Genomic DNA, 20,001 nt, shown 5'->3' on the forward strand with positions numbered 1-20,001 from the left:
GTTTTTTTTTTTTGTTTTTGGTTTTTGGTTTTTCGAGACAGGGTTTCTCTGTGGCTTTGGAGGCTGTCCTGGAACTAGCTCTTGTAGACCAGGCTGGCCTCGAACTCACAGAGATCCGCCTGCCTCTGCCTCCCGAGTGCTGGGATTAAAGGCGTGCGCCACTAACGCCCGGCTGCTTGTTCGAGTTTTAACTCAGCAATAGAAAAGTGACTAAGACAACAACTCCCCCCCCACACACACTTTGCTGGTGGTGGGCTCTTCCCCCCTCCCTTTTTTTCCTTTCTCTCTCTCTCAAGGGCTAAAATCGTCAGGCTTCAGGCTGTGGGCTGGCCAGTCACTCTGCCTGGTCGGGCTGGATCAACAGGGTTCAGAAGCAGACTAGACTACGATTACTCCACACATCTCCACCTCTCCTTAGCCCAGGGGCTAGTCAGCCATATTACTCTTCCAACAGTGAGTGACAGAAAAGTAAGAACAGGGGAAGCCCACTGACCCTCCCTCCAGGGGTCACGGCCACAGACATTCCAGTGGCCAAGCCCCAAACTACAAGGCAAAGACGCATACTCCGGGCAAGGAAAGGAAGTGTGAGGATAATTCTCTGAGTCCTACTGCAGCATCTGGAAGCAACTGGGACCAAGAAACCTCCTATTCCTTTTGTTGTTACTCTCTAGGACAGAGGAGAAGGAGCAGGGGCAGGGGATGGAGAGACAGATAACTTGGGGATTAAAGGTACACGTCATCAAGTCTCATGATCGAGTTCAATACTAAGATTCACACAGTGGACAGAGATCCTATTCCTGACTTTCCCTGACCTCCACACGCAGTTGAGGCTGGAGTACACCTTCCCATCTAACAAGCTTAAACAAAATTCGTTTTCAAAAATGTAATTTAAACAAGTTCGTATGTATTCTAAGTTGTGGCCAACAATGACCTTAAACTCCTAAGTGTAGCCAAGGACCCTCCCCACACCCCACCCCCAAAAAAATCCTTCTGAATCTCCTGCTCTATTGCTCAAATGCTGATTTGAGGGGTTTTGGTTTGTTTTTGTTTTTGTTTTGAGACAAACAGCCTGTGTAACAGCCCTGGCTATCCTGGAACTCATTTTGTAGACCTGGCTGGTCTTGAACTCAGAGAGCTCTATCTGCCTCTGTCTCCCAAATGCTGGCATTAAAGGTGTGAGCCACCACCACCCAGCTTCAGAAGCTGGGATTTAATAGGCATGCATGCCACCACACCTGGTTTATGTGGTGATACAAGTATTTGCTGGTAAAATAAAATCTCAGCCTTTTTTTCAAGATTTATTAATTTTCAGTTTATGTGTAGGTTTCGCCTGCATGTTTGGCATGCACTATGTGTGTGCCTGGTGCCTGTGCAGACCAGAAGAGGGTACAGGATCCCCTGGAACTGGAGGAGAGATGGTTGTGAGCAGCCAGGTGGGTGCTGGGAGTTGAATAGTCCTCTGCAAGAGTAAGTGCTGTTAACTGCTGAGCCATCCATCCAGGCTTTCTGTCTTGATGTTCAGAGATGAGGTCAAGTATGTATGTATGTATGTATATATAACATATATGTACACACACACACACACACACACACACACACACACACACACACACACACACACGTTCCAGGCTGGCCTGAACTCACGATGCATCTGCCTCTCCCTTCCGAGTTAAGGGAGTATAGGTATGTGACATTATGCCTGGATGGCCTGGGTTTTTAATAAGTAGCTAGCCTTGTTGGACATCAATATTTTTGCTGGGGGGTGAGACTGGCGGAGATGGGGCCCCCTGGGCTGGGAAAGTGGGCTATTTTTAACTGGATTCAAGTAGAGGTGATTCATGTAAAGAATCTAAAGGTTTTAGTAATATCTTAAATTGACTTTAATGAGTAGTTAGATTGAAATAGCTACAGGCTCCAGGGAGTAGACCAAACCTACTGAGGCCCTTTCCTGGGAGATAAAAGAGCTTTAAAAGTAGCTTGCACCAGCAAAGCCTTGCCGGCTTCTTCATGCCCCGGGCACAGTGCGCAGCAGGGGAGCGTTTCTGCTCATCTGACTAATTGGTGGCTAAGTACGACAGGATAGAAAGGGATGCTTATTTCACTAACTAGCAGAAAAGCTGTTTTAGGAATAAGGTTCGCAGGGAAGGAGGCAGGGAGTCTCCAAGCATGCATACAGGTGACAGAAACTTTAAAAAAAAAACAACTTGGGGCTGACCATTCCATTCATTTTCCTTTCAGAGGCAGCAAGCTAAAAGAGTTGCAGGGGCTGGAAAAGATAAAGGAACTAGTTTTAATTTGCCTTCCATTTCTGCTGCCAATGATGCCCTGCTGAGACAACTCAAGTATTAACACTCTAGTTCCCACAAGCCCATTCACACGCTTTCATCAGGCGATTACAAGGTCTCTTAAAGCTCATTTGCATCATTAAGAGGAAGTATAACTGAGAAAGTCCTTCACCTCACCTCGGGGGAAGAGAACCAGGGGAGGATCAGACCTGTGAAGTGTTTCCCACACCGGTACTCCAGCGACTCCCAAGGCCTTCTTCCCATTCCTCTAGACTCCTAGACTCAGAACACACACACACACTCTCTCTCTCCCAGACACAGTGCCGCCATTTTACCTAGTACTCTTGATATTTCTACTCTTCTTTGTTTGTATAAGTACACGGTGGGGGTGGGGCATGCAATGGTCCACGAGTGGAAGTCCGAGGACAATGCTCAGGGATTGGTTCTCCAGCACGGTGGGATCCAGGGATCAGGTTTTCCCTCAGCAAGAACTCTTACCCTCGGAGCCATCTCACCAGCCCCTATTTGAAAGTTGTCTTCCTGTCACTGTCTCCTGGGATAAGGAATTAAAGGCATATGCTACCTACCACACCTGGTTTATTCTGCTCTTACACTTTTGTGTTTATGTGTATGATGTATGTGCTTTGTGAGGGTGGACACTCATGCGGAGGCCAGCAGAGGACGTCACATGTCCTGTTCTATCACTCTTGAGACTGCAATGAACATGGTGCTAGGCTGGTGGCCAGCAAGTCCCAGGGATCCATCTGTCGTTGCTCCCGTGGCATGGGTTACAGGCTTGCACAGCCATGCCCAACTTCTTTTTTTTTTTTTCTTACGAGACAGGGTTTCTCTGTATTTTTTGGAGGCGGTCGGTCCAGCCCAACCTCGAACTCACAGAGATCCGCCTGCCTCTGCCTCCCAAGTGCTGGGATTAAAGGCGTGCGCCAACAACGCCCGGCGTGTCCACGTTTTTTATGGTGTCCTGGGGATCCACACGCAGGCCCTCATGTGTGCACAGCAAGCACACGCTCCCACTGAGCCCTCTCTCCTAGGTCCCACACAATTCTTTTTTTGTTTTGTTTGTTTGTTTTTTGAGACAGGGCTTCTCTGTGTAGCTTTGGAGCCTATCCTGGCGATTGCTCTGTAGACAAGGCTGATCTTGAACTCAGAGATCTACTTGCCTCTGTCTCCTGAGTGCTGGGATTAAAGGCATGCACCATCACACAATTCTTTATACTGCAGCTTCAAGGCAGTCCTTCACAAAACACTTATGAGTATTGAAGGCCCTTGAAAAGTGGGAGGAAAACCAGGCATAAACCTGTAATCCCAGCACCCAGGAGGCTAAAGCAAGACCACTAAGGTCAACCTGGGCTACACAGAAATTCTGAGGTCAGGTCCAGAGAGATGGCTCAGCAGTTAGGGGCACTTGGCCCTCAAGCCTGATTACCTAAATTCAATCTGAAACCCACATTGTGGAGAAGAGAATTGACTCCTGGAGGTTGTCTTCTGACCTCCACCAGCATTCCATGATACACACAGACACGGACACGGACATGGACGGACGGATGGACAGACAAACAGGCAGGCGCGCGCGCGCACACACACACACACACACACACACACACACACACACACACACACGAAATGTTAAGAAAAATAAAGGGAATGAGGCCAGGATCAGATAGCGTGCAAACTTAAAAAGCAGGTGTGGAAGAGTGGTGGGATTAGGGTTGGAGGTGGAGATTGCAGGGCTGGGGCGTAGCTCAGGGTGGAGTGCTTGTCTAGCATGTGTGAGCTCTGGGGTTTGACCCCTGGCACTCTCTAGTATATAGAGTGGATACCCCAAAGCCAACCAATCTGGCACAATGCACCTCCTACTCCGGCACAGGTAACACAGGTCAGAAATGCCAACTGGCGCGCACGCCTTTAATCCCAGCACTCGGGAGGCAGAGGCAGGCGGATCTCTGTGAGTTCGAGGCCAGCCTGGTCTACAAAGCCAGTTCCAGGACAGGCTCCAAGACAATACAGAGAAACCCTGTCTCATAAAACCAAAAAAGGTAAGAAAAGAAAAATGCCAATTGGCATACAGGATGCTGGCCGCCGGCTGGCAGTCTGATTCCCCAGAGCGGCATCCATTTTCAAAGGAAGGGCGGGAACCATGTCTCAGCTTCCTGAGAACACTGTGTCTGTCTGATGCCATCATATGGAATCGGTTCTTGCAATTCCCTGGCAAAGCAGCAAGTCACCCATACTCTCAGAGGACAGCCTGAGGAAGACCCCACGAGGCAAGGCCATGGGACAGGGTTTTCTGTGTGAGTTCCAAGAGAACAAATGCTCTGAGTAAATATGAAATAGTATTTCAGTAGGTCTAAACTTTACAAAGGGGACCTAAGGTAGTGAAGACTCAGGATAAACTTGCTATGAACTTCAGACTCTTAACGAAATGATCACCTTTTCAAAGATGAAATAGCAAAACTCCACATTCCCCAAGACCCTGGCTGAACCACAGACAAGGCCAATCTAATCCTGTAAAACATTTACTTTTGACCTAAACTACCTACCTGTCTCTTTGGTGGTTGTTGAAGTTAACTGCCTCAGTTTCCAGTGGGGCATGGTTGATGAATATTGGGGGGGGGATGTCAGAACTAAAGGAAATTTCAGGTTTTCCATATAGTTTTTTCCCCTTAATTAAAAAACAAAAAACATTTTTAAACGAGATGGGGTTTCTCTGTGTAGCCCTGCTGTCCTGAAACTTGCTCTGTAGACCAGGCTGGCTTTAAACCTGCTTGGGCCTTGCAAGTGCTGGGATTAAAGGTGTGCATGACCACCACTTGGCTTAAAAAATCATTTTACTTATGTGTGTTTGTATATAGGTTAGAGGACAACGTGGGGGATCTGGCTCTCTCCTTCCATCATGTGGGCCCCCAGGGCTGAATTCAGGCTGTCAGGCGTGGCAGCAGGTGTCTCTACTCACTGAGCCATCTTGCCAGCCCTAGATAAATCAAGTATAGCCTTGAATAATATAGCGATTTGACAGTGACAGAAATAAATGAAAAGAGCCAACTGCTGAGCAAGCAGACAACCTGACAGCAAACTCTCACGAGTCAGTGTGCAGCCGCACGTGTGCAATGCCAGTGTACTACCCTCGTGTTCTAGGATAGCCTGGGCTACTGTGCGAGGCTGTACAAAAGCAAAATGAATAAAATTTAAAAGACAACTTATATTCTTTTGTTTGTTTTTCAACACAGGGGATCTATGTATAGGTCTGGCTGTCCTGGAACTCTCTTTATCGACCGGGCTGGCCTCAATCTCACAGAGATCTGCCTGCCTCTGCCTCCCTAGTGCTGGGATTAAAGGCGTGTACCACCACTGCTCAGCTGATAGTTTACATTCTTTTTTTTTTCTGGAGACAGGGACAGAGTTTCTGTGTGGCTTTGGAGGCTGTCCTGGAACTCAATCTGTAGACCAGGCTGGTCTGGAACTCACAGAGATCTGCCTGGCTCTGCCTCCTGAGTGCTGGGATTAAAGGTGATGACTAACATTTTTACTTATTTATTATGTATACAATCTTCTGCCTGCATGCGAGCAGAGGGCATCAGAGTTCATTCAAGGTGGTTGTGAGCCACCATGTGGTTGCCAGGAATTGAACTCAGGACCTTTGGAAGAACAGTCAGTGCTCTTAACTGCTGAGCCATCTCTCCAGCTCGATAACTTACATTCTTTTTTTTTTTTTTTTTTTTTTTTTTTTGGTTTTTCGAGACAGGATTTCTCTGTGGCTTTGGAGGCTGTCCTGGAACTCGCTTGGTAGTCCAGGCTGGTCTCGAACTCACAGAGATCCGCCTGCCTCTGCCTCCCGAGTGCTGGATTTAAAGGCGTGCACCACCAACGCCCGGCTGATAACTTACATTCTTAACTCAAGTGTTGAAATTATGTCTAGAACATGGTTTCATTAGAGGCATTGGAGAATGTACCAAAAGTCCATGGTTACAGTTGCTAGAAATTGGGGCAGAGGATCCATGGCTAATTCATGATTTTAGAAATGGCGTGGTGGTGCACGCCTTTAATGTATGTATGTATGTATGTATGGTCTTGCACATGCGCAGCAAGTGCCCTACCACAAGATGCATTCTCAGTTAGGATGCTTCCAACTGACAGCCTCAAACCTCACAGCGTGAGCCCATGTATTCAAGGCCCTGCCAGAAACAAGCAAGGTCAGCTTAATAGTGAGAAAAACTTCAAAATGGAGGCAAGTTAGGATGTCAAAGGGACATATCATTGGGGATTATCTATTAGGGCCACACTTTTAGCTGGCTTTTAGAAACCTGATGAAACACTGAACACATTTCTCCAGTTTCTAATATCTTTCTTCACTTCCAGGGCCAGACAGAATGGAAGCAATTATATGGTACAATTTGTTCCTGGGAATCTGTGTGTGGAATGCTGACAGTTTTAATTTACATACTAATGTTGGGAAAACATTTTGAGAGGCAAAGTAATAGAAAGGTCTCTGTAAGAGAAAGAATACTGAGAAAACCAAAACCCAACAAACAGCAGACAGGAAGGTGGCTGACCACTGCAGTGATGGCGGATCACTTACTCTAGAGTTCCAATTGCTCATCATTCACTGCAGGAAGACGCTATATCAACGGCGGAGTTGCACAGACTTTCCCTTGGCATTCTGTCTCCAGTGAAAGGCCTAACAACCAAAGTTAACAAGCCCCAAAGCCTTGGTTTCTCCTTGAAAGTCCACCTACCTAAAATACCTGTCTCACCATTCACAAGCTCAATCAAAACGCTGACACACAAAATCTGTTTTATTGGTTTCCCTAACAGCCCATTTAGACACTCTCTCATTGGAACTTAGTTTTTTTATTTATTTATCTTTATTTTATATGCATTGGTGTTTTGCCTTCATGCATGTCTGTGTGAGGATGTCAGACCTCCTGGAACTGGAGTTACAGGCAGTTGTGAGCTGCCATGTGGGTGCAGGGGAATTGAACCCAGGACCTCTAGAAGAACAACCAGTTCTCTTAACCCCTGAGCCATCTCTCCAGCCCCCAGAACTTAGTTTTTGCTTCAGCTCTAATTCTTTGAGAAAAGAGGAAATCTATTTATTTATTTAAAGAAAGGGTCTTGTTATGTAGACCAGGCTAGCCTGGAGCTCAGAGACTTGACTGCCTTTGCTTCCCCAGTGCTATGATCAAAGGTGTGTGCTACCACACCTGGCTTGAAATTTGGATTTTCCCCAAACATCTTGACATAGAATATTCAAAGGCTAGCTGTTAGTGACAGGGCCTCCGATCTTCCAAAGATTGAAAGAGTCTGCACATATGAACAGGAGACACTCCTACTATATTGAATGACTGCACCTGCACAAAACTGACTCATGAACGTGATTTCGGGAAGCAGATGTCAAACAGTGCTAAGACGAGCAGCTTGGTGGGTTAGCGCCAACGCTAATATGCACTAAGGGCGGAAATGCACAGTAAGGTATGAGGCAAGTCTTACTAGCGCCACTGAAAAAGGTGAGGCTTGATGAGATGAAGTAACTGAGCTGGGTGTGATGGTGCACCGTGAGTTCAAGGCCAGCCGGGTCTACAAAGTCAGTTCCAGGACAGCCAGCATGGCTGCACAGAGAAACCCTGCCTTGAAAAACCAAAGTGGAAAAAGATGAAGTAACTGATGTGACCATAAGTGTCAGCGTCAGTAACAAAGGATAACTCTCAGTTAGCAGGTGGGTGTGATTAACAAGTACCTCACTATGCTGATCTGGTTGCTTGGTTTGCTTTTTGGCTTGAGACAGGGGCTTCAAGAAGCTGCGGTTTGCCTCAACTTTTCATCCCCCAGTCTCTGCCTCCCAGTACTGGGGTTGCAGGTGTATGCCACCATACCTAGCCTCCTGGTGCTGTTCTTTTTTTTTTTGGTTTTTACGAGACAGGGTTTCTCTGTATTGTTTTGGAGGCTGTCAGTCCAGCCTGGCCTCGAACTCACAGAGATCCGCCTGCCTCTGCCTCCCGAGTGCTGGGATTAAAGGCGTGTGCCAGGCTATGAGTCTCTTTCAAATGAAAAAGTACTCTTAGATTCCTTGGTTTACTGTGGGATCAGGAGACAAAGGATAACCTTGCTATAGTTTAAAAGCCAACATAACAACTCTATATCACTAGGTACTGACCCAAGGGAAACTGAAAAATAGGCATTCAGCAAGCAGTTGTGTAGAAATTCTCATAGTGGCTCTATTCACAAGAGCTGAAAGTGTGAAAGTAACTCAGTTGATCATCAAACACATGGCTAAACAAAACAGCATTTATACAGTGAAGTATTACTCAGTTACTAAAAGGAATGAAGAATTGAGGTGTGTTACAATGTGGGTTAGCCCTAAAAACATTGCATGAAGTGAGAAAGTCAGATACATAACAAGGCCACATAGGGCATCATCACACATCTGTTCAGGTGAACTATCTATCCAGAGAGTAAGTCCACGGGGCCAGGAGAGCGGATCTGTGGACGCTGGCGGGCTGGCGGGAAGGCGTTTTGGAGTGACTGCTTACTAGACAGAGGTTCCTGTGGGGGGGGGCAATGAGGGGATGACCAGGCACCAGGCTGGGAGCTGCACAGCACTGTGACTGTACAGACAGCTACTGAATCTACACAGGCAAACAGTGACTTCCGCATTCACAGGAACTTCATCTCTATGGAATGGTGGCGGCATACATCCACCGTAGGTTACAGCGGTGGGCAACCTTTCTTGGTGTGCTACACTTGAGTGAGTGATGGTCAGGAGACATCAAATGGAGACGACCCCTTGGGAAGGCACAGCAGCACTCATCCGCGTACCAGACAAGAGTTGGAGCCTAGGACTCCAACACAGGGAGGCCCCTTTTCAATTTTCCTTGGATTTACTGAGTGTGGGTGGGCGTGCGTGTGTAAGCTTGTACAAACATAGGCCATGGCACTTATGTGGAGGTCAGGAGACAACTTGTAAAAGTCAACTCTCTTCCTTCTCGAGGTGGATCTGGGGGATTAAGCTCGGGTCATTAGGCTTGGGTCGTCCTGTTGGTCCAGAGACCCACCCCTCAAAAAAATCCAAAAGACATTACAAGTTCCAAATAAGGCATTTACATAGCTGAGGCCCCTAATTTGTCCAGTTGGCAAAGCACCTAGTAGATTTTAAGTTTACAAGAAGCAGTAAAAACGTTTTAAATTTGTATAAAGGAGAGAGAGAGAGAGAGAGAGAGAGAGAGAGAGAGAGAGAGAGAGAGAGGAAGCCTGGGAAGGTTCGTGTGAGGACGTGGCTGTGCGTCTGCCCACGAATAGTCACCGCACTCAGGGAGAAACTTGATTTCTTCCTAACTTAGTTTGTTTCTCCCCAAACTGCACAGTTTATAGTAACTTACTGTTACCACCCTCAGAGTTGGCAAGAGGTCACAGCAGAGGGCCTGGGGCTGTCATTTCCTATTGCTCCCCACTGAGACAAGGCAGGAGGTTAAATTACTTCAGGAGGCTCTCAACAGGGCCTCCCATTGTTGCTTGTTAGAAACCCAGAGATACAATGGGCCCCATTCATGCTGCCCGCTCACAGGCTGGGAACAGCCCCTTAGTGTCCATCAACTCCAAGTCAGGACACTGAATTTTCATAGACGCCAACTTGCATAAATACAAGTTAATTATTTAAAAACAATACAAACGAACAACAGTACAGAATAAAGAAATAAAACCAGGAGTCAGGACACCTGAGCCACAGCCACAGCTCTGTCCCTAACGTGACTTTAGGCAGATCACATGCTCTTTCTACATCTCGGTTTCCTTGTGTGAAAATGAAAAGGTTTCTAAGATTCTATAGACACGGAGAGCTAGTGGCATCACCGTACGGGTCACCCAAGGCGTGCAGACAAGAATCAGGACAGTCGCTAGCTGACAGCTCTCACTCCTGTCAGCACTGAAACACAAGGCGTCTTATAAGAATGAGTCCAGCAGGTCCCCTGTCCCCACAAGCCCAGGGTCATTTGAGGGAGCCCCACACAGAGAAGGACGAGGACCTTCTAGGATGAAGGACCTAAGCAGAAGCCACACTGTTGTCACGTCACCTGTTCTTGGGCATTTTGAGACTCTATTTCTTTGCCCCCAAGTCCTCAGGATGAAAGCACCATGTGCAGTTAGGATGGGGCTGGTGGCACCAATCTGCCACAATGTCATTTCTTGGCCTTTTCAACCTCAAAACCTGCCAGAGCAAGGACCTTATCTCCAGAGCCTAAGAAAAAGACAGAAAATGAAAAGATTACTTCAAAGCATTTACAGTCCCAGGTAATGAGGGGACATACCACATAGCTACAGAAATCAGACGCAGTAACCCCTACACGGCAGGCTGCCATCTGGATCCCCTTCCCTCTACATAACAATGCGGCCAGAAGAATGGCTTACCAGTGAGGAGCCCAACTCAGCTCTAGAGTTGAAGGCAAATATGTAAAATTCTTACTTACTTTTACACTAACATGTTGTTGAAGGATCTTTTTTGTTTTTGTTTTTGTTTTTGTTTTTGAGACAGGGTTTCTCTGTGGCTTTGGAGGCTGTCCTGGAACTCGATTGGTAGTCCAGGCTGGTCTCAAACTCACAGAGATCCGCCTGCCTCTGCCTCCCGAGTGCTGGGATTAAAGGCGTGCGCCACCAACGCCCGGCTGTTGAAGGATCTTATAAGTTGGATGCAAAGCTGAGGGTGCTGAGGCTGAGGTCCTAGCTCAGTGGTTAAGAGTACTTCCTAGAGGATGCAGGTCCTAGCTCAGTGGTTAAGAGTACTTCCTAGAGGATGCAGGTCCTAGCTCAGTGGTTAAGAGTACTTCCTAGAGGATGCAGGTCCTAGCTCAGTGGTTAAGAGTACTTCCTAGAGGATGCAGGTCCTAGCTCAGTGGTTAAGAGTACTTCCTAGAGGATGCAGGTCTGGTTCCCATCGCACACACCAGTTCACAACTGTAATCCAGTTGCAGGGGACCCAACACCCTCTTATGGACTCCCATATACACATAAGTGAAACACTCATACATGTAAATATTTAAAATAGATGATCCCCCCCCCACACACCCCCCAGTCTCCCTGATTCTGAAAAAAGGTAAGATGGCTCAGTGGTAAAGGCACCTGCCCTCATACTTGATAACCTAGGATTAATCCTAGGACCCACGGTAGAAGAGAAGCAATTCCTGCAAGCTGTTCTGGGACCTGCACACCTGTACCGCCTGTCTCTGCCTCCTGAGTGCTGGGATTAATGCGCCACCACCACCTGACTTAAAAAAAGTAATTTAAATGCATGGAATTTTTGGTTTTTATGAGACAGGGTTTCTCTGTATTGTTTTGGAGGCTGCCGGTCCAGCCCGGCCTCGAACTCACAGAGATCCGCCTGCCTCTGCCTCCCGAGTGCTGGGACTAAAGGCGTGCACCACCACCGCCCAGCAAATACATGTAATTTTTAAAAATGTGTTTCTGGCCGTGCGTTGGTGGCACACGCCTTTAGTCCCAGCACTCGGGAGGCAGAGGCAGGCGGATCTCTGTGAGTTCGAGGACAGCCTGGTCTACAGAGCGAGTTCCAGGACAGCCTCCAAAACAATACAGAGAAACCCTGTCTCAAAAACCAAAAAAAAAAAAAATTGTGTCACTGTGAACTCAAGGAGAGGTCATTATTGTCTCAGGCGTGCTCTCAGTCAGTCTCGAGCCGTAGTACAAACCCAGGTTCCAAGAACAAGACTGGGCTTGATCACAGCATCACAAAAAAAAAAAAAAGGTAAAGACCCTTTTACTCTCGGGAGTTCATTTACTTTTCCATAATAATCTATGTTTACTCAGAGAAAAAGAAAAACAGAAGAGAAGGAGTGAAATCAAGCAAGAGGAGCAGAGGGGAGGGGAGGGAGGGGAGAGGAGGGGAGGGGAGGGACGATGGAGGCACTCACTCACCAAGGTCTGTGGAGACTTTCTCAAACTGGCTGAGCGCTGCACCTGCATTGGCTGACAGGAAGGCCTCATCATCTTCTGTCAGCTACAAGGTGAGACAAAGTACACTGAGTGAGTGCCGCTGTTAGAGCAAGTCCTAGAGCCACAGTGAGGAAGTCTCGGGGGCTGGATAAGGCCCAGCAGTTAAGAGCACTTCCTGTTCTTGCAGAGGAGCCTGGTTCCTTTCCAGCACCCACACGGCAGCTCACAGTCATCCAAAACTCCAGTTCCAGGGGATCCAATGCTGTCCTCTGACATCTGTAGACACCAGGTACCCATGTAAATAGTACACACACAAACGAGCAGACAAAACATTCACACACATAAAATAAACCTAAAAACACTGCTTTGATTTCTTAGGTCTCTAGACTACAACCAGGGCAGCACGTTCCGGAAAAAGTACAACACGAATGTTCTACCAGCGTATCCCATCAAGTGCCAGGACCTTCTCTCCAAGCTTCCTGAGCGCGGTGAGGATCTCCACCTTCTGTCGCGTGTACAGGTCTCTTCCCAGCTTCCCCACCATCAGATCTCTATCCATCTGCAAAGCACAAATGCAAGGCATGTGCACAGGAGCCAAAGCCGTTCTGTGCAGAAAGCCCCGCTTTTCAGTCCACTTCTTAAAGCACAGCTACTTGTTAACATAAAAACTAGAGAGGCCGGCGGTGGTGGCGCACGCCTTTAGTCCCAGCACTCGGGAGGCAGAGGCAAGTGGATCTCTGTGATTTCGAGGCCAGCCTGCTCTACAGAGCGAGTTCCAGGACAGCCTCCAAAGCCACAGAGAAACCCTGTCTTGAAAAACCAAAAAAACCAAAAAAACAAAAAAACTAGAGAAATAGTCTGAAACATCACACAAAAGTGCCATCAGGCAAGTTTAAAAAAAAAAAAAACACCTTCATTGTTTATTAGTGTGTGTGCATGTGTGAGCTTGTGTGCTTGTATATGTGCGCGTGTGCGTGCGTGCGTGCGTGCGTGCCTGGGCCTTTGTGTGACGTCCGAGGACAAGTTGTGGCACTTAGTTCTCTCCTGCCATGTGGCTCTGGGGAGGGAAATCAAACTCAGGAAATTGAAATCTAAAGTGCTGATCTATCTTGCGGGCCTGCAAGTTTGTACACCCCATGTTTGTTGTTTCTTGAAACAAACTCTCTATGTAGTTCAGACTGACTTCAAAGCATGGGGGTAACTCTCCTGCCTCAGACTCCCGAATGCTAAGGCTACAGGCATGGGCCACCACCTCAGACCAGTTTTGAGTGCACGTGCATGTGTGTGTGCATGTGTGTTGGGGTGTGTGCATTCCACGGTGCACATGTGACACTCAGAGGACAACTCTGTGGCTTCTGTTCCCATCTTCCACCTTGCCATGGGCTCCAGGAACCCAGCATGCACTGCGTCACCCTGTGGCCCCTCAACCTGAGTCCATAGCATAAACCACTGTGAAGTTGTAAACACTGAGGCCACAGCTTCCACTGGGGGAGGAAAAAACCTGTTTCCTGAAAACTTTACTTTTGTGGAGACAGGATTGTTTTCTTTACCTTTTCTTTTTAAACTTTATATGTTAATGCGTATTGTATGCATGTAAGCAGGCATGCCATAGCATGCACACAGAGGTCAGAGGACATGGAATTTATTTTCTCATTCGACATTTACATTTATTTACATGGGTTCCAGGGATTGCACTCAGGTCTTCAGGTGTTTTTTTTTTTTTTTTTTTTTTTTGGCTTATTGAGGCAGGGTTTCTCTGTGGCTTTAGAGGCCGTCCTGGAACTCACTCTTGTAGACCAGGCTGGTCTCGAACTCACAGAGATCCACTTGCCTCTGCCTCCCGAGTACTGGGATTAAAGGCTTTTTAAAAATTTTTATTCATTTCAATTACATTTATTGATTTGTTTTGTGTTTACAGTGCATGTGTGGAGCTCAGAGGACAATTTTCAGGAGTCAGTCCTCCCCCTCCACCATGTGTGCCCAAGCATGGAACACACATGTCAGGCTTGCTGGCAAGCGCCTTCACCCGAAGCACCACCACATCGGTCCTTCCTATTTACTTATTTGTTTGTTTGTTTGTCTATTTGCTTGCTTTTCGAGACAGGGTTTCTCTGTGTAGCCCTGGCTGTCGGCCAGGTTGTCCTAGAACTCACAAAGATCCGCCTGCCTCTGCCTCCTGAGTGCTGGGATTACAGGTGGACACTGCCACCACCTGGCCCCTCTTATTTGGTTTTGAGACAGGGTCTCTTATGTTGTCCAGGCTGGCCTCAAATGATCCTTCTTCCTCTGGCTCCCGAACAGCTGGGACTGCAGCCAGCTTCCAAGCGTCATCAAACCCACATGACAACCACAAGTAGAAGCTGTCATAAGCACCTTCTTACAGATAAGAAAACCAAGGTACAAGGTACGGGGTGACTACGACAACTTGCCAAAGGTCATGTGCCCCACCCCGTATGCACAGCAGAAACTTAAACCCAATCTATCTCATCTGTTTTTCTTTCTGTAACTTATTTATTCTTATTTTGTGTGCATTGGTGTTTTGCCTGCATGTATGTCTATGTGAGGGTGTTAAGTACCCTGGACTAGAGTTACTGAGGACTGTGAGCTGCCACAGGAATGCTGGGAATTGAACCTGGGTCCTCTGGAAGAGCCGTCAGAGCTCTTAACCATTGCTCCAGCTCTGCAACGGATCTCACCTTAATCTATGATTTTTCCTCGTGTGTGCATGTGCTCCTAAGTGTATACAAGTGTGTTTGGGTGAGGCCAGAGCTCCATGGTAGGGGCTCTCACTGGCAAGGGCCCCAGGAACTGTGTGGTCTCTGTGTCCCCAGAGCCAGGACCACAGTTGTGAGCTGCTCACAGGGCACTCTACACCTGAACCATATCCGCATTCCCTGAAGTTACGCTCTTACTCTTCCACTGAATTACTTGTAGACGGAAATTACCTGTTAGCTCATAATTATATCCAAGTCCACAGACAGATCTCTGGAGTAACAAGTTTATAAAGATGCCTGACAGCAAATCAAAACAGGGGGCAAAAAAAGAAGAAAGAAAAAGAACAGGCAGTGGTGGCACACACCTTCAATCCCAGCACTTAGAAGGCAGAGGCAGGGGGATCTCTGTGAGTTCTAGGACAACCTGGCCGACAGCCAGGACTACACAGAGAAATCCTGTCTGGAAAAACAAAGCACAAAACAAGCAAAACAAAACAAAACAAAAAAGACATTTAACAAGCAGGGGAAACGGCTCAGTGGCTAAGAACTGTGTACTGTTCTTTCAGAGGACTCAAGTTAAGTTCCCAGCACCCACCCTGGGCAGCTCATAGCCACCTGTGACTTCAGCTACAGGGCATTTGACACTTCTGTGGGCACCTGCACACGTGTGCACACATGCACTGAAGTGCACACACATCATTTTAAGCAATAGATAAGGCTGGGCGTTGGTGGCGCACGCCTTTAATCCCAGCACTCGGGAGGCAGAGGCAGGCGGATCTCTGTGAATTCGAGGCCAGCCTGGTCTACAGAGCTAGTTCCAGGACAGCCTCCAAAGCTACAGAGAAATCCTGTCTCGAAAAACCAAAAAAATAAAATAGACAAATCTGAAAAAAAAAAAAAAAAGATTAAGTGTACATACACAGAAACAACGTTGGTGATAAATTCCAAATAGGATCCCAAGTTAGGGCTCCAGATGTAAAGGACAAAATATTAAAGGTAGAGGTCAAGCAGAAGTGGCTGGAGGTGATTTAAATGGCCACATACTGTTCACGAATTCATTTATTATGAATTGTAATTGCCCAAGGTACAAGCTGTCAGAAAATTGAGGGCTGTGGCTCTAACACCAACTGAGCAATTTTAAACAGTATAATTTAGGCTAGTATGATAAGTACAGTCACGGGCTAGGAAGAAAACCACGGCAACTGGATCAGAATGAAGAAACTTTACCTCTGCTAACCTTGTCCGAAGTTGACCTGGTTGTTTCTTTGCAAACAATCTGATGACTTCAGGGGTTTTAAAGGCCTGGCTGATAGCTGCCTGAATAGCCTGGAAACAGAGAAATGCAAAAAGTAACCAAAATATTCCACACAATTACATCTGCAATATTGGACTGATGAGTAACAACTAATAGGTTTTAGTGCCTGAAATCGGTTTTCATTCGCCATTTCTGAGCGTGTTACTGGAGCCACATAGACACAAAATCAAGAGGCTATGTCATAAACCCAGTGCTTTTTCTTTCATTTACTCCTTACTTTTTATTTTGAGGTGTTAGGATATGATCTAGGGTCTTGTACATGCCGCGTAAGTACACTACCACAGAGCTACATCCTCCGCCTTCAACGTGGCCATTTTCTATCTGACATACACTCACAAAACAAAAGCAAAGCATGCATAAGAGAATCAATCAGTGAATTCCTCTTACCAGCTGCATGCCACTGAGCTCATCCACCAAAGTCATATTTCCTGACATGATTTTCTTCAGGGAGTCGTTGAACTCGCTCAGCTGCTCCAAAGTTTCCTTTTTAGTTTCTTCATATTCATCAGCGTCGAGCTCCTCTCTGCAGCACAGGTCACATCAGAGTGCAGAATAACAGGCAAGTCTAAGTCTGAAAATCTCAGGACCAGATCTACAGCAAGGCTGAAGGGGACTGCAGCTGTAGGGGCACACATGTCTGCAGAGTTCGGCGACTGAGCCGGGCGTTGGTGGCGCACGCCTTTAGTCCCAGCACTCGGGAGGCAGAGGCAGGCGCATCTCTGTGAGTTCGAGGCCAGTCTGGTCTACAAGTGCTAGTTCCAGGACAGCCTCAAAAGCCACAGAGAAACCCTGTCTCGAAAAACCAAAAAAAAAAAAAAAAACAGACAAAGAGTTCGGCGACTGGCATCTTCATCCACTTTCCATGTGGCTAAACCCAGGGCCGGGAGCATGCTATCTCCCCTCGCCCCAAACAATTTCTCCCACTATGAGGCGCACTGCAGGCACACATTAACTTCTCTGGCAAGGCGTGAACAGAGGCAAACCTCAGTTTGCCTGCACAACTTCAGATAACTATAGGGGCCTTACAGTCACATTAAGGAGTTGTTGCTAGCGTCAGTCCCCTCAACCGCAGGAAGCACCCTGTGCACCCCAGGGGCGAGCAGCATGGTGCACCTGCCATCTGAATAAAAGGTATTTTTATTCGCCAAACAAGCCGCTCATTAAATACTGACTACAAGTAACAACAGCTCTACCACCATAAATGGTGCACTACCATTTATGGAACACTTACTCTAGGTCAAACACTGTATTGTGTCTCTTTCATTTTTTATATTTACAACTTCCTTGTGAGGCTATTAAAAACTACAACTAAGCTGGGCGTTGGTGGCACACGCCTTTAATCCCAGCACTCGGGAGGCAGAGGCAGGCGGATCTCTGTGAGTTCAAGATCAGCCTGGTCTACAGAGAGGGTTCCAGGACAGGTTCCAAAACAATACAGAGAAAACCTGTCTCGAAAGCCAAAAAAACAAAACAAAACAACAACAACAACAAAAAGTTATTAAAAACTACAATTAACTGTTTGTTTTCTTCTGTTTTATTGAATCAGGTCTCATATAGTCGAGCTGGCCTGGAACTCACCACGAAGTCAAGAAGGACATTAAGCCTCTGATTCTCCTGCATTCACCTCCTGGAGTACAGGAACGTGCCACTGGCCTCCCTTCCCTCTTCTTCCACGCTGGGGGGGACAGAGTCCAGAGCCTCCAGCATAATGGGCACCCACCCATCCACAGAGCCATCCCTCCGCCCAATCATAGTATTATTCTGAGCAATTAGCCAGGAGTTTGCTCTACACAGAGCTGTTTTAAATACCAAAGACAGAGTAAACATTGTTATTTCCAGGAGCTTAAGCATTTTTAAGCCTTCCATATCCCAGTCTTTTATGACTCCCAAGTCTGAGAAGTTTACTTCTCCAGCAGGCAAAGTGCTGTGAAATACTATGTAGGAGACCAAAGTCACACACATGGGCCGGCAGCCATGCGGCTTGAACCCTCTCCATCAGAGACAGAGTAGCAACATGCACTTGTACTATTACCTGCATTCCTCCAGATCTTGTAATTGCTGCATCAGTCTATCCAACTGCTCTTCTAAATTCTGCTTTAATTTGCTTGTCTCTGTCTTTCCTCTGGAAGCCATTCTAATCGCTGTAACGAAGAACAAACCCACATGTAATACACTGCATCTAGTGACTTAAAAAGACTGAGCCGGGCGTTGGTGGCGCACGCCTTTAGTCCCAGCACTCGGGAGGCAGAGGCAGGCGGATCTCTGTGAGTTCCAGGCCAGCCTGGTCTACAGAGCGAGTTCCAGGACAGCCTCCAAAGCCACAGAGAAACCCTGTCTCGAAAAACCAAAAAAAAAAAAAAAAAAAAAAAAAAAGATTGAACATACCAGTGCAATTCAAGGTCAAGAGAATATAAAATAATGCGCAGTGGTGGCAGCACAGGCCTTTAATCCCAGCACTTGGGAGGCCCAGGCAGGCGGAACTCTAAGTCTGAGGCCAGCATGGTCTACAGAATGAACTCCAGGCCAGCCAGAGCCATGCACAGAAACCCTGTCTCCAAAAACCAAAACAAAACTGAAAAAGGACGATATTACTTCTAGGGTGACAGGCATATGCCAACATGCCTAGCCTTTTTCTTTCCTTTCTTTTTTGAACAAGAGATTGAATCCCGGGCCTCATTTGTGCCTAGGTAAGCACTCTACCAATAAGATAAATCCCTTGCCCAATAAGTTATCACTGTTTAATAGAAAAATCTATTTATCTCCTTTTGGGGGGAATGGGAAGAACTAGCGGGCTAGATATGCACTCATCAGCAGGCCACACCCCCAAGCCTCAATACAGTCTCGGGAAGCAAAGTTATTCTGAACAAACTTCAGGGAATAGAGGCTTTTTTTTTTTTTTTTTTTTTTTTAGCTTTAACCACACGCTACACATTTAGACCAGAAAGATTTAACTCACTGGCACCACCTAGTATTGAAGAGGTGCATTTTCCTCAAAACTGTAGAAACGGCTCTCAAATACTGTCAACCCGGCGTGGAAGGTATTCATTCACGCTTCCCGGGCTTCTCAAACTGCACAAACCTCCAGCTTTGGAAGCCTTGAGTGTCATCAACTTGAGGAAAGCATTAATTAATTGTTCATAGGGTTTACAGGAGGCTCGAACTTCACACCTCCTAGGGGTGGAGTTGGCTAGACCAAGGGAAACTATTAAGTAGTTTTATTTGCTATGTATGAACTTGGCCTACGGCCGTCCTAACTTAAGCCTGTAACTGAAACACACTCTCCACTCCTAGGAAGATGCAAACGAGGTCATTTAATTCCTGGCCTGTGCCTCCCGTAGCTTTCACTGAGGTTTCCTCTGGTGAGGCCACAGCACCCAGGAAGCGCCCAGAGGAAAACTGTCAAAGCCAGAAGTACAAAAGGCAGGGGGCAGAAACCACACCTTCTCGGGGCCGGAAGTGAGCAGCGCTGGACCCAGGAACCCCGGGGACAGGATTAAGGAAAAGCGGCAGCCTCGGCCGCCAATTTCCCCCTCGTAGAAGAACTCGAAGCTCCGGTCCGCAGATCCCGCCGAGGCCGGGGGTCACCTGCTGTGGCGTGGAGTCCGACGCCTCTCCGCGATTGATCAGGAACCGGACAACCTTCTCCTGCACTGGCGATGCCCGCCCGCCCGCCGCCGGCTAAAGGATCCCAGTGTTTGGAATCAAGGGCCCCGCCCCTGACGGCCCCGGCCGG

The 20,001-nt window shown here is 47.2% G+C and overlaps 1 protein-coding gene across 2 annotated transcripts; it reads right to left on the reverse strand.

Moving 5' to 3' along the window:
* Positions 1-8,493: 8,493 nt before the first annotated feature.
* Lzic (leucine zipper and CTNNBIP1 domain containing) lies at positions 8,494-19,975 on the reverse strand. Of its 2 annotated transcripts, XM_040734875.1 has the most exons (7): positions 19,709-19,967; positions 18,301-18,409; positions 16,656-16,791; positions 16,181-16,279; positions 12,703-12,798; positions 12,222-12,303; positions 8,494-10,533 (listed from the first exon to the last, which is right to left on the reverse strand). In XM_040734875.1, the coding sequence occupies exons 2-7, from the start codon at positions 18,399-18,401 to the stop codon at positions 10,475-10,477; spliced, it is 573 nt and encodes a 190-aa protein (XP_040590809.1). In that variant the 5' UTR covers positions 18,402-18,409; positions 19,709-19,967; the 3' UTR covers positions 8,494-10,474. The 2 variants fall into 2 exon arrangements, with proteins under 2 accessions (XP_040590809.1, XP_040590810.1); XM_040734876.1 differs by lacking the exon at positions 8,494-10,533 and having other exon boundaries at positions 12,677-12,798; positions 19,709-19,975.
* Positions 19,976-20,001: the final 26 nt, after the last annotated feature.

Source organism: Mesocricetus auratus, unplaced genomic scaffold (assembly GCF_017639785.1).
Source record: "Mesocricetus auratus isolate SY011 unplaced genomic scaffold, BCM_Maur_2.0 Super-Scaffold_100042, whole genome shotgun sequence".
Lineage (NCBI taxonomy): Eukaryota > Metazoa > Chordata > Mammalia > Rodentia > Cricetidae > Mesocricetus > Mesocricetus auratus.